Source organism: Electrona antarctica (genome assembly GCF_951216825.1).
Source record: "Electrona antarctica genome assembly, chromosome: 11".
Classification (NCBI taxonomy): Eukaryota; Metazoa; Chordata; class Actinopteri; order Myctophiformes; family Myctophidae; genus Electrona; species Electrona antarctica.
The window spans coordinates 51,017,964-51,032,774 of record NC_136792.1 but is presented as its reverse complement, the minus strand read 5'-3'; the positions used below and the strand labels follow the sequence as shown (position 1 = coordinate 51,032,774).

The 14,811-nt window shown below is 47.0% G+C and overlaps 1 protein-coding gene and 1 long non-coding RNA gene across 2 annotated transcripts in view; one reads left to right on the top strand and one right to left on the bottom strand.

Moving 5' to 3' along the window:
* LOC306932850 overlaps window positions 1-14,811 on the top strand; it is a 520,149-nt gene that overhangs the window by 210,555 nt on the left and 294,783 nt on the right. The window lies entirely within an intron of this gene.
* pcsk7 (proprotein convertase subtilisin/kexin type 7) overlaps window positions 1-14,811 on the bottom strand; it is a gene marked incomplete at its 3' end in the record, with an annotated part of 38,388 nt that overhangs the window by 8,291 nt on the left and 15,286 nt on the right. Inside the window, exons 10-12 of the mRNA XM_079514919.1 lie at window positions 8,604-8,771; window positions 7,733-7,837; window positions 4,385-4,487 (exon numbers count right to left, since the gene is read on the bottom strand). Coding sequence (XP_079371045.1) covers window positions 4,385-4,487; window positions 7,733-7,837; window positions 8,604-8,771 — 376 coding nt within the window. The remainder of the gene's footprint in view (window positions 1-4,384; window positions 4,488-7,732; window positions 7,838-8,603; window positions 8,772-14,811) is intronic.

Here is a 14,811-nt window from a genome sequence, read left to right as displayed (position 1 = left end):
CAAGATACAAATATTTAGTTTTTGTCGTTTCCAGAAAGAAACAACCTAGACTCTAAACGTCCCAGACTCTTCTCCCTTCTCTAAAACACCCTGGACAACGCTCCACACGTCCCAGACTCTTCTCCCTTCTCTAAAACACCCTGGACAACGCTCCACACGTCCCAGACTCTTCTCCCTTCTCTAAAACACCCTGGACAACGCTCCACACGTCCCAGACTCTTCTCCATTCTCTAAAACACCCTGGACAACGCTAAACAAGTCCCAGACTCTTCTCCCTTCTCTAAAACACCCTGGACAATGCTCCACACATCCCAGACTCTTCTCCCTTCTCTAAAACACCCTGGACAACTGCTGTGTGTGTGCTAAATGCCTAAATTGACAACGCTCCACACGTCCCTCTTCTCCCTTCCCTAAAACACCCTGGACAACACTCCACACGTCCCAGACTCTTCTCCCTTCCCTAAAACACCCTGGACAACGAGTGTCTGCTTAAATGTCAACATTGCAATTGTAATCCTTAACGATCTACAGTACATCGCCTGACACACACACACACACACACACACACACACACACACACACACACACACACACACACACACACACACACACACACACACACACACACACACACACACACACACACACACACACACACACACACACACACACACACACACACACACACACACACACACACACACACACACACACACACACACACACACACACACACACACACACACACACACGTCTCCCCGGTTCTCCCTGGCCATGTAAGGCTGAACGCACACACATTGGGGGGGCTGAACAAATCCTCAGTGTTTATCTAAACTTTGACAGTGTACATAGAACCAAACGGACCCTACATGACTGTAGTGATGTAAGTGTTCACGCTCTGATGATGGACGACGCACGCTGTAAACAGTAGCGCCACATGTTGAGTGAGCGTGCCTGTGTCAGAGCACAGAGAGAGAGGTGAGCTGGCTTAAAACTATGACTGGCCGAATTGCACGCCCTGATGCCATAATGTGGACTTCTGTTTTATATAGGGCTAATTAGCCCTAGTGACTCCGTCTGCTGTCTGTCTGTCTGTCTGTCTGTCTGTCTGTCTGTCTGTCTGTCTGTCTGTCAGGCCGGCATGTCTTGTGAACCATAGAATGCATTAGAGCCAAAAGCCAGTCGGGCCGGGCCGTGTTCTGTCCTGACCAACAGGCCCAGGGCAGGGCCGGGCTCACCGCGCCGTTATATTAATTTTCCAATGTGAATTTCACCCAGATTTGACTTGGTTCAGCAGCAGCATGCTGCTGTCTGTCCGTCATCACTCACCCAATACCGCTGAAGTGCCCTTGAGCAAGGCACTGAACCCCCAACTGCTCCAGAGGAGCCGCTTAGTGGCCAACAGTATAAGACTGTGGTTGTACTGTGGTCAGCTCCCAGGTTTTAATTTGTTTCTATGTGCATGGCCTTGTTGAAAACGAGCACTTGTGCTCAGCTACTACCCTGGGTAAATAAAGGATACAAATAAAATAAAAACTGAGAGCAATAGGCCTGGTCTTCAACATACCCAAAGGACCAGTGCTTTTATAGGCCAGGTATTTTTTCGGTGATCCCCTTGGACGTGTATTTGAACGTACTCTGTACTGTTCACATTTCTGTATTCAAGTATTCAATCCTGGTACTGATTTGTCTGTATTTCCTGATTATGAATTGAATACATAGGACCATAATGGAAACAAGACCTTATGGGTATTTTTTGCATTGTTTTGTGTATAGTTGTTTGCAACTTGTTAACACTAGCGGTCCATCTGACCGATTTTGAGATTTTTAAGTGGATTTTCTTTGCCCATGAAGTTCTGAGAAAGTTCCCCTTGCATGACTTTTTCTAAATATTCGATTCGAATCATCTGTTTTTTTTCTCCATCTGAAACGTTCCGCCGTCACCCTCTCTCCCCCCGCAAGCAGTGAAGTTCACACCTCACACCACCAAGCATTGTTCAAGCTAATGGGTCATTTGCATTCCAACTACTTCCACATGTAGGCACACTTACATTACGAATGTACTCACCTACATCAACATGTAGACTAAATGTGGTTTTAGAGGTTATATTTGTTATATGCGGTTTGCAGAAATAATAATAATGTCTGGTGGTGATGATAAAAATAAATCAATTATTCTGATGGTTCGGAACTTCGTAGGGCACGCTAAAACCGGCATTATAGACTGCTGCTGTGGATTGTTCCACAGCCTATTCTGGCATATAAATATCGCCAGCTCTTTGTCAGTCAAAAGATAACAGTTCTGTCCGTCCTTTTGCGCCACATTTTCATGATTTTTCAAAAATAGCAGACCTACAAGCTTGTGTTCAATCAATCCATCAACCAATCACAGACAGAGCTGTGCATCGGAACAGCTGCACCGCTCAAAAAAGACTAAGCAACATTCAAATTAAAAGAATGATTGGTATTAGATGGGAATGAGTCGAGTCTGACGCACACCTAACTGCACACAGCCCCACACACACACAGCCCCACACACACACACACACACACACACACACACACACACACACACACACACACACACACACACACACACACACACACACACACACACACACACACACACACACACACACACACACACACACACACACACACACACACACACACACACACACACACACACACACACACACACACACACACACACACAGCTCCTGACCACAGAGACGCTATAAAAGACAGATGGGTGGATATCACGATGAGGTCACTGTGAGTGTGTATGTGCGTGCACACGCGTGCAATCACTCAGGAGCATCAGAGAGTTGAGAGAGCAGAAAGAAAGAAAGGCAGACAGATGAAGTGAGAGCAGGGATGTGTCACTCGTGCGCACGCACACACGCACACACGCACACACACACAGAGAGAGAGAGAGAGCAGAGAACATGCCCTCATAAGGACATGTAGCAGGGGGAGGGGCTGAATATGACGACTGTACTGTTAACTCTGTGTACACATGCAGGAACGCACACAGAGAGAGAGAGAGAGAGAGAGCGATGGATGGATCTTAATTTGCACAGTCATTGACCATTACGTTAACTTTTTCACGTCCTCAAATTGTACGCCGTTTATTGGCGCTCCAAACCATTTTGAGGAAAACCTAAGACTTGAATTTGAGACCCAACTAAATGTCGCAAAAACAACGTCTTCCTTTGTTGAAATTGGCTAATGGGAGGTATATTGATAACGGGAGATATTGATAACTTCCTGCTTCTCAAGGCCGATACTAAATACAAATACGTGGCCGTTTCTGACCGAGGCCAAGTCGCTGATCCGACGCGCACGTGGCCGTGTGCGTGCGTAATAGTCCTTATTCTCTTCAAAATGAGTCAAACTACAATTTACAATTTAGGCATTTAGCAGATGCTCTTAATCCAGAGCGACTTACATTAAGCAATAACAAAAGCATGGCATACATCACATATAAAAAGTAGTTATCATGAATCATGCGTAAACTAAGAACGTAACAGTGGAGTATCTATGTTAACTATACATACTATACTATATAATATATTATACATGTGTACTATAAAGTGCTATGACTACATAAAGTGCAATTCTAGAGCAGTCTACGTAACAAGCTATAAGTCTGTTTAAAATACTATCTAAGTCTACATAATGTGCTATCTAAGGGGCTAGGCTAGGGCAAGTGCTACGGGCCATGGTGGAGTCTGAAGAATTGGGTTTTCAGACTACGGCGGAAGATTGGGAGTGAGGCTGCAGTTCTGACTGTGATGGGAAGTGCATTCCATAGTTTTGGAGACCTTATAAAAGTATAAACTTTGATCGCGCTAAGGAAGTTAAAGTGCTCCGTGCATCCATCCCCTAGGTCAGGGGTTCTCAACCCGTGGGTCGCGACCCCTCGGGGGGGTCGCCAAATTATTTTAGGGGGTCCCCAAATTATTTTCCAAAGAAAATAAAAAATAGCAGACCTACAAGCTCGTAGCGCGCCACTCGGTGGCGCGCTATGAGCTTGTAGATCTGCTATTTTTAAATAGCTAAATTATAACAATGCTTAAAACACCAAAAGGGGTTCCCACCCCAAAATGGTTTAAGGTTATTGTAGCAGTCAATTTATATTGGGGGTCGGGAGGGGGCGGGGCGGGGGTCCCGAGACGTTGCCAAAGCATTTTCGGGGGTCCCCGGCCAAAAACGTTGAGAACCCCTGCCCTAGGTTGAGCATCTGACTACAAATATGGACGGCTATCACATCCGGGGGCAGGGGGAAGTGACGCGTTCTGTAAAGCTCATAGCACGGATGTTTCTTTGGCACCGGCGCCACGTTGTGGGTTAAAGTGGTAGCGCAGAAAGTGTTAAGTACCGTTCCAGGTGCGGACCAGCCTGTCAGGATAGGTTGAGATGGCGCGTTCCTCCTTCATTACAGGACTCTGATAGGACACGAGGAATGGTACCGACTCCCACACCTGAGAGAGAGAGAGAGAGAGAGAGAGAGAGAGAGAGAGAGAGAGAGAGAGAGAGAGAGAGAGAGAGAGAGAGAGACACAGACACAGACACAGACAGACAGACAGACAGAGAGACAGAGAGCACATTGATATAAAAAACAAGGCTAAACACAGGGGCATGGCTAGTACCTAGTGGCAACCTGACATTGATGAGTTAACAGACGTTGTGAGCAGTTGGGTGTCATATTGTGAAAATATTGTTATTCCGCGGCCTGGGCCGTGGCTCAGTGGTCCAGGCACCTTGGCTGGTAATCCAGTCTGGCAGTGTGCCGCGGGTTCGACTCCCGATCCCGACGGCCTTTACTGCATGTCTTCCCCCCCATCTCTCTCCCCATTTCCTGTCAGCCTAATGTCTGTCCCTCCATAAAATATATAAAATAAAGGCGAAAGCCACAAAAGAAAAAAAAAAATATATATATATATATATATATATATATATATAAATATTGTTATTCCGGAAAAAACTGTAAGAGCCTATCCCAATAGCAAACCGTGGGTCTCTAAGACACTGAAAACACTACTGTACAATAAGAAACAAGCCTTCAGAGATGGGAACAGAGCAGTCCCGTTTGACATTCAGAAGGAAATTAACCCATTTTGGGCGTGAACCCCTTTTGGTGTTGGCATCATGTTATGCTTTAGCTATTGAAAAATAGCAGATCAACAAGCTCGTAGCGCGCCACCGAGTGGCGCGCTACGAGCTTGTAGGTCTGCTATTTTTGAAAAATCGTGAAACTCTAATCTTTGCTTCTGGGTGGGTCCCTGGAACAACATATTTCAGAACCACTGACATAGAAACATAGCTTTTTCAGAAAACTGTCAGGATGTAGAAGACATTTTTAGAATCTGATCTCAGGTCAAAATGGGTTAAACGTGAAATCAGGGCATGCAAAAGTAGGTATAAGGAACAAAATTGAGTCTCAGCTCAAAATGAATAATTTAGGATCTGCTTGGGACAGCGTGAAAATAATCACAGGGATGAAGGACTGTGGCAGGAGTAAAGTTCAGCTCACTGGCTACACTTCTGATGTAGAGCTGGCTCAGGACCTAAATAACTGTTATGGTAGGTTTGAAGCCCATGACTATACGGTCAAACACAACGAAATTAGGAATAGTCTCACGTCTCACGGCCCCTCCTATGAATCCCTTTTTTTAATGAGACTGACGTAACCAAGTGCTTTAACCCATTTTGACCTGAGATCAGATTTTAAAAATGTCTTCTACATCCTGACAGTTTTCTGAAAAAGCTATGTTTCTATGTCAGTCGTTCGATCTTTCAAAAATAGCAGACCTACAAGCTTGTAGCGCGCCACTCGGTGGCGCGCTATGAGCTTGTAGATCTGCTATTTTTCAATAGCTAAAGCATAACATAATGCTAACACCAAAAGGGGTTCCCGCCCAGAATGGGTTAATGGTAGGTTTGATGCCCATGACTATACGGTCAAACACAACGAAATTAGGAATAGTCTCACGTCTCACAGCCCCTCCTATGAATCCCTTTTTTTAATGAGACTGACGTAACCAAGTGCTTTAAGAGGTGTCAACCCAGGAAAAGTCCTGGCCCTGATAAACTCAGCGGGCGCCTGCTAAAAAACATGTGCTGACCAGCTAGGCCCCATTTTTTTATTGTATCTTTAATTTGTCCCTCTCCCTGCATAAGGTGCCTTCTCTCTGGAAACAGTCCATACCTGTTGCCAAAATAAAGAAACCAATGGAATTGAACGATTTCCGACCTGTTGCCCTCTGACCTCTCTGGTTATGAAACAATTTGAAAAGTTGGTTAAAACAGATTCTAGGACAAAAACCAGCTTGGTAGGATTGTGAGAACGGCCTCAAAAATAGCAGGAGTACATTTCAGTAGTCTGGATCATGTCTTTAAAAACCAGGTGCTTAAGAAAGCCAAACACATTTGTTCGGACAACTCCCATCCCCTCAGCTCTGAGTACAGGCTGCTTCCTACCATGTTCTTTTTACTGTGTTTTATGTGATTCATGTGTGATTTTATGTGTGATTCATTCTGCCTGTTATGCTTTGCTGTAAACCAAATCGCCCTTCGGGGACAAACAAATAAATTAACCTGAACCTGAACCTATTATCCAGTATTATTATGCTAACTTCCAGTCCCACTAAAATCTAGACATATTTTCATAATAGTTGCCAGGGTTGCCAGGAAAGCAAACCTGGCAACCCACAATTGTTTTCATATACCCAGTTGCTTGGAACCTGCAAACCTGGCAACATGGGCGGCCTCGGTTTAGTTTCACTTTGTTCAACAACGTGGCTGGGGCACAACCGGCTGACTTTCTTATTGTATAAATATTACTGATGCCGTTTGGTGAATTTGGTCAGCTTTTGAAGCACTCTCTTAGAGATGGTATTGTCATGTTCCTCCCTCTCCATCTCCACACAGCTGTAGTAGCACTCGATTCATTCAACAATGACTCGTTCAAGGGTTCCGCGACTCATAGCAGGGGGATCCGCGAAATAATTAAGATTATTTATTTTTTGCCAGTGAATTATGGTATGTGTGATATGTGAGCTTACCATAATCACAGTAATCCTTAATCATATTCCATAATTCAAGGGCCTTTGGATATGAAACTTTCAGAGTGTCTGTGACCGTGACCAGCTGATGGTCGTTGACACTTAATTGATGCATCAAGGAAGGCAATTATGTTTCTGCACTGTCAAATAGGTCTACATCTACTCTAAGATAGCATCTTAAATAAATGTTGTGAAAATGTGACTTTGATTGAAAAGTTTTAATATAAATAGTTCCAATGGCATCTAAATGTAAGGTTGTAAATATGCTTATCGGTGTTGAGGGGGTACCTGGAAAGAATGTATCCCTCCAAGAGGTACCTGGGCCAAAAACGTTTGGGGACACCTGGTTTAAGCGGTACTGGCGCCATCTAGTGAGTGGGTGTGTAATGACAAAAAGTGCCCTGGCATGCTGCACACGTGATCCCCTGTTCTTTCCGGGGAACAATGTGCTCCGCAGAACAACTGGTTGAAACTCAATTGTACATTATAATAATTACTGGTGATGTTGGTTCGTTTACTGTTCACGGAGTAAACAATGTTCCACATCATAGGAGTTTGTTTTTATTAGTTTACGTTTTTTCGTCCGTTTATAATCCTTCACCTGACTTATTTGCCAGGTGAATGCGTTTGAGTGCGTGCGTACCTTAGCAGTGCGTGCGTACCTTAGCAGCATTGACCAGTCTCCAGGCGTTGAGTAGACCAAAGCCATGCTGGTGGCTGTGATGGAAGCCTGCTCCATTCTGCATCCAATCTGCATCGCTGTCATACTGCAACACACACACACACACACGTCACACACACGTCACACCCCATCTATTAGGGGTGCTCCAATCAGGTTTTTGCTAACCTTGGTAGCGGTGTAGCGGTATGCTAACCTTGGTAGCGGTGTAGGTGATGATATGCTAACCTTGGTAGCGGTGTAGGTGATGATATGTTAACCTTGGTAGCGGTATAGCAGTATGCTAACCTTGGTAGCAGTATGCTAGTGTACCTTGGTAGCGTGTAGGTGATGATATTCTAACCTTGGTAGCGGTGTAGGTGATGATATGTTAACCTTGGTAGCGGTATAGCAGTATGCTAACCTTGGTAGCAGTATGCTAGTGTACCTTGGTAGCGTGTAGGTGATGATATTCTAACCTTGGTAGCGGTGTAGGTGATGATATGCTAACCTTGGTAGCGGTATAGCAGCATGCTAACCTTGGTAGCGGTGTAGCAGTATGCTAACCTTGGTAGCGGTATAGCAGTATGCTAACCTTGGTAGCGGTATAGCAGTATGCTAACCTTGGTAGCGGTATAGAAGTAAGCTAACCTTGGTAGCGGTATAGCAGTATGCTAACCTTGGTAGCGGTATAGCAGTATGCTAACCTTGGTAGCGGTATAGCAGTATGCTAACCTTGGTAGCGGTATAGCAGTATGCTAACCTTGGTAGCGGTATAGCAGTATGCTAACCTTGGTAGCGGTATAGCAGTATGCTAACCTTGGTAGCGGTATAGCAGTATGCTAACCTTGGTAGCGGTATAGCAGTATGCTAACCTTGGTAGCGGTGTAGGTGATGATATGCTGCACGTCTCTCCAGGTTAGGCAGGGGCGGACCTGCAACATTAGCGCCACCATGCCCGCGGCGAGCGGTGCTGCAGCCGAGGTCCCCGTGTGGCCGTCAGTGCAGCCCGTACCCTGCTGCATGGACCAGTCTGAGGTCACCTAGACACGCACGCACGCACACACACACACACACACACACACACACACACACACACACACACACACACACACACACACACACACACACACACACACACACACACACACACACACACACACACACACACACACACACACACACACACACACACACACACACACACACACACACACACACACACACACACACACACACGCACATTTTAATCATTTATTTATGTCCACATAAGAGATACAATACGAGGACACAAATATTTACAAGGTGCTGTACAGAATGCAATCAGCAAATCCCGGACAAATACCCACACGCCCTTCAGGGGCACAAGTAACAGCGTCTTCGCCATATTTGGCGGCTACTGATAGTAGAAGAGATTGCACAGAATTTTTGCAAGCCGTTTAGCTGCTTCCAGGTTGTTGGAAGCCTCTTACAACCTAACTATGTACATGACCTAGGCTGCCGAAGATAAACACGTAGATTGCACCCATAGCCTATAGCCCTGTGATGGTCTGGAGGAACGCCTGGTATTTAATGACTTTGGTCATAAAGGCTAGAATCAAAGGTGCAGGTCACTTCAAGAATGAAACATAGAAACGTAACATAAATTCTCTTTTATTTGAAATCGGTGCATATAAAACAAAATATATTCCCCCTCAAATGCCCCAGCCACAACTCTTTGTCCACGCTTGTTCATTGTAATGATCAAAACCGCTGCTATGATCTGTATCATATAGCGACGGCTCTGCGCCTCTCGCGGCTAGCGAGGCTGAGCGAGCACGGTAGAATCCACGCTTCAACCCGCCAGGCAGGCTGAGACAGCACGGTAGAATCCACGCTTCAACCCACCAGGCAGGCTGAGCGAGCACGGTAGAATCCATGCTTCAACCCGCCAGACAGGCTGAGACAACACGGTAGAATCCATGCTTCAACCCGCCAGGCAGGCTGAGACAGCTGCCGTCATCAGGCCGTGGTGTGACTCACCATTGCGACGTCCACCATTTCAACAAATAAGATCAAACGAACCACTTCACATGAACGATATTGATACGATATTGATGTAACCTGGATATCCCCTCCCTCCCCCGAGTTCTCCCCGGGTGGAATGGAGCAGCGGCGAGCGAGCTCTGGTGCTGGGCAGACCCGAGAAACACATGCACACCGTGGGAGGTCAGCCAGTAAACCACCGTGTGTGTGTGTGTGTGTGGGCTGCTGGATTCCACCCCACCAAGACCATGCGCTACATAGCCAGTCTCATCATTTGAATACATAATCATTAACTTTGTACAATTTCACATAAACAATGTTGGTAAAACTATGATATTTTAGGAGAAATATATATATATATATATAATATATTGCATCGCGTTTTTGGCTAAAACTCCGCCTCACTCCCCAACTAGCCTGGAACTCACCTATGCTTTTTATGGCATAGGCAGCTCCCGGCAGGATCCGCCGGCAGAAACTATGCGCAGCTGCTAGACATGAGACTAATTAATTAGAGCGACAGAGAGAGAGAGAGGAGTGTGTGTGTGTATATGTGTGCATGTGTGTCAATTTAACAAAGGTGCAGACGATCAGAAATCAGCAGAGAGTGAGTGATGTATGCGCTACTCTATAAAGTGGACTCGGACCCAGACTTATATTTTCTCCCTGGAAATAAAAACGTCTGGGTTTCCGAGGCTACTCCCCAACTAACTCCCCCCCCCCCAGCTACAACTCAAAACACCCCCGAGGCAGGCAGCCAACTGTAGTGTCTGTCTGTCACCCCAGCATCACTAAACGGGGGATGATAGAGGTGAAAAAGGCGGTCGCTTCATTTGGATGTCGCCCTCCCTTTCGCTGGGAGAGCTGCCCAAACATAGTCAGAGAGGTGTTAGCTCTGGGAGGAGGAAGAGGTGCTAGCTCTGGCCTCGCGTCAAAGCACCGCCGTCACTCCCCCACCTTCTGTGTTCACATTTACTGTAAACCATTTTAAGCCATTTTGGGCGGGAACCCCTTTTGGTGTTAGCATTATGCTATGCTTTAGCTATTGAAAAATAGCAGATCTACAAGCTCATAGTAGGTCTGCTATTTTTGAAAAATCGAAGAACGACTGACCTAGAAACATAGCTTTTTCAGAAAACTGTCAGGATGTAGAAGACATTTATAGAATCTGATCTCAGGTCAAAATGGGTTAAGTGAATGACCTAACTTCGGTGGTTTTCACATTTCAACCTTTTTCACATCAAGGCCCATTATTATTCATTCAGCCTTTGAGCCACAGATCACCATCTGATTTTGTTAGCGTTGGATAAGATTTTGTCAAACAATTCCATGCTGGATTGATATATAGATATCTCATAGGAGAGATAACAGGCAAACGTTGATCAAAATAGCAATTATTCTAACAGTGGTTCGAACCACTGGTTGAAAACCACTGGAAGCAACCAAATGGACCCTTATAGATATTTAACTCTTCAGAGTGAAAAATGAATATAGTGGCCCTCTGGAGTGAGTGTGGAACTATAGTGGCCCTCTGGAGTGAGTGTGGAACTATAGTGGCCCTCTGGAGTGAGTGTGGAACTATAGTGGCCCTCTGGAGTGAGTATGGAACCATAGTGGCCCTCTGGAGTGAGTGTGGAACTATAGTGGCCCTCTGGAGTGCGTGTGGAACTATAGTGGCCCTCTGGAGTGCGTGTGGAACTATAGTGGCCCTCTGGAGTGCGTGTGGAACTATAGTGGCCCTCTGGAGTGAGTGTGGAAATATAGTGGCCCTCTGGAGTGAGTGTGGAAATATAGTGGCCCTCTGGAGTGAGTGTGGAAATATAGTGGCCCTCTGGAGTGAGTGTGGAACTATAGTGGCCCTCTGGAGTGAGTATGGAACCATAGTGGCCCTCTGGAGTGAGTGTGGAACTATAGTGGCCCTCTGGAGTGAGTGTGGAACTATAGTGGCCCTCTGGAGTGAGTATGGAACCATAGTGGCCCTCTGGAGTGAGTGTGGAACTATAGTGGCCCTCTGGAGTGCGTGTGGAACTATAGTGGCCCTCTGGAGTGCGTGTGGAACTATAGTGGCCCTCTGGAGTGAGTGTGGAAATATAGTGGCCCTCTGGAGTGAGTGTGGAAATATAGTGGCCCTCTGGAGTGAGTGTGGAAATATAGTGGCCCTCTGGAGTGAGTGTGGAACTATAGTGGCCCCTCTGGAGTGAGTGTGAAACTATAGTGGCCCTCTGGAGTGAGTGTAGAACTATAGTGGCCCTCTGGAGTGAGTGTGGAACTATAGTGGCCCTCTGGAGTGAGTGTGGAACTACAGTGGCCCTCTGGAGTGAGTGTGAAACTATAGTGGCCCTCTGGAGTGAGTGTGGAACTATAGTGGCCCTCTGGAGTGAGTGTGGAACTACAGTGGCCCTCTGGAGTGAGTGTGGAACTATAGTGGCCCTCTGGAGTGAGTGTGGAACTACAGTGGCCCTCTGGAGTGAGTGTGGAACTATAGTGGCCCTCTGGAGTGAGTGTGGAACTACAGTGGCCCTCTGGAGTGAGTGTGGAACTACAGTGGCCCTCTGGAGTGAGTGTGGAACTATAGTGGCCCTCTGGAGTGAGTGTGGAACTATAGTGGCCCTCTGGAGTGAGTGTGGAACTATAGTGACCCTCTGGAGTGAGTGTGGAACTATAGTGACCCTCTGGAGTGAGTGTGGAACTATAGTGACCCTCTGGAGTGAGTGTGGAACTATAGTGGCCCTCTGGAGTGAGTGTGGAACTATAGTGACCCTCTGGAGTGAGTGTGGAACTATAGTGACCCTCTGGAGTGAGTGTGGAACTATAGTGGCCCTCTGGAGTGAGTGTGGAACTATAGTGGCCCTCTGGAGTGAGTGTGGAACTATAGTGGCCCTCTGGAGTGAGTGTGGAACTATAGTGGCCCTCTGGAGTGAGTGTGGAACTATAGTGGCCCTCTGGAGTGAGTGTGGAACTATAGTGGCCCTCTGGAGTGAGTGTGGAACTATAGTGGCCCTCTGGAGTGAGTGTGGAACTATAGTGGCCCTCTGGAGTGAGTGTGGAACTATAGTGGCCCTCTGGAGTGAGTGTGGAACTATAGTGGCCCTCTGGAGTGAGTGTGGAACTATAGTGACCCTCTGGAGTGAGTGTGGAACTATAGTGGCCCTCTGGAGTGAGTGTGGAACTATAGTGTCCCTCTGGAGTGAGTGTGGAACTATAGTGACCCTCTGGAGTGAGTGTGGAACTATAGTGGCCCTCTGGAGTGAGTGTGGAACTATAGTGACCCTCTGGAGTGAGTGTGGAACTATAGTGTCCCTCTGGAGTGAGTGTGGAACTATAGTGGCCCTCTGGAGTGAGTGTGGAACTATAGTGGCCCTCTGGAGTGAGTGTGGAACTATAGTGGCCGTGGCTCAAATGCTGAATAAATAAATAACAAAACTTGATGTGAAAAAGGTTGACAACCTTTTCATTTTTTACCCAGTAAAGGACATACTGGGTTTCCACTGGACGCTGATGGAACCCAGTAGGAGAGGTGCTACAGCTGGTAAAGGAACACACACGTGCTCGCACGCACGCACACACGCACACAGTACCAAAGACACAAACAGTCTGAGAGAGGTGCAATTAACTGAAGCCGACACCAGCTTGGATTACACGTACTGTAAATCATGTGCATACGTACATGTGCACAGGGGCTGCCCCATAAGAGAAGATTTTTACGACTCTAGCAGTGATTCTCAACCCGTTTAATTTCAAGGACCCCCCAGTTTGACCTTCATGAGTCTACGGACCCCCATTTAATGGCATCTCTGAGACCCCAATACATTGTAAAATCAATTACAGTTAATTTTAACTCTGAGAGTGTAAAAATGGAACCAAATCGACACCAATGGAACCAAATGGACCCGTTATTTGCACACGGGTCGATTTGGTTCCATTTGTACACGCTCAGAGTTACAGACCCATAAGGGTCCGTTTGGTTCCTAACCCCCCTGGAACTCCCTCAAGGACCCCTAGGGGTCGCCGGACCCCACTTTGAGAACCACTGGACCAGACAGAGGTCTTGGACCTGGCCAGCTGGCGCCGTGTGTGTCACACAAGTTTAAACGTTATTTAATGGTGCTGCTCTGATTCCGACGTTTGTTTGGATTAACACTTAATGCACTCAAAGTAGGGACACGCACGCACGTGCACACACACTAGTCTTTATGTAGACTGGTGACAGCTGGTAAATGTAGACAGCACCCGGGAGCAGCATGGGTTGGCGCCCCCAGACTGTGTCTTCCGTGAGGAGGAAGCCCAAAAAAACCCTGGGTGAGGCCTTTTGGAGGGCCATTAAAGCCGCAGGTGGAGCCTGCAAAACCATTGCAGCTCAGGAATCCATCACTACTGAATGAAGTGCTGGGAGTCTGGTGCAACACACAGGTCCTGGACGTGGTGAGAGCAGGAGTGGACCTGGTGAGACGTAGGAGGGGCACAGACAGGAGTCAACCCACGGAGCCTATAGTCCTTCCACGCGCCAGATTGGTCTACCTCCCAGTCCCGGGCAGAGTAGTTCCGGAGCAATGGATTGTGTGGCCCTGGTCTTTCCCTAATGGGACTGATTGTGGGTAGCTACTGGGACGTAAGTCGGGACTTGATCACCCCGGCTGGGTCACCTGAGTGAGGGATATGATGTTCGCGAGACACAAAACCCACGATGACCTTGGGATACATCACTGAGGATACGTCCCAGGTGCATCCATGCGATGTATTTTACTTCTTATGGGGGGCAGCAGTGGCTCAGGGGTACAGTGACCGGTAGAGTGGCAGGATGGTAGCCGTGAGGTTCCCGGTTCGATCCCTGTTGGCTCCTCCAGAGTTAGTATCGAAGCGTCCTTGAGCAAGACTCTTAACCCCCAATTGCTCCCGATGTGCAGGTTGGTGCCTCGCATGGTTTCCTCCGCCATCGGTGAGTGAATCACATTAGATTTAGCCGATTGTCGCTAGCTGTTTTTGAGATATCTCGTGGATAGCAATTAAACCCTCCTTTGACATTCACAAGATCAGGAGCTTAATCCATTTTGGGCGGGA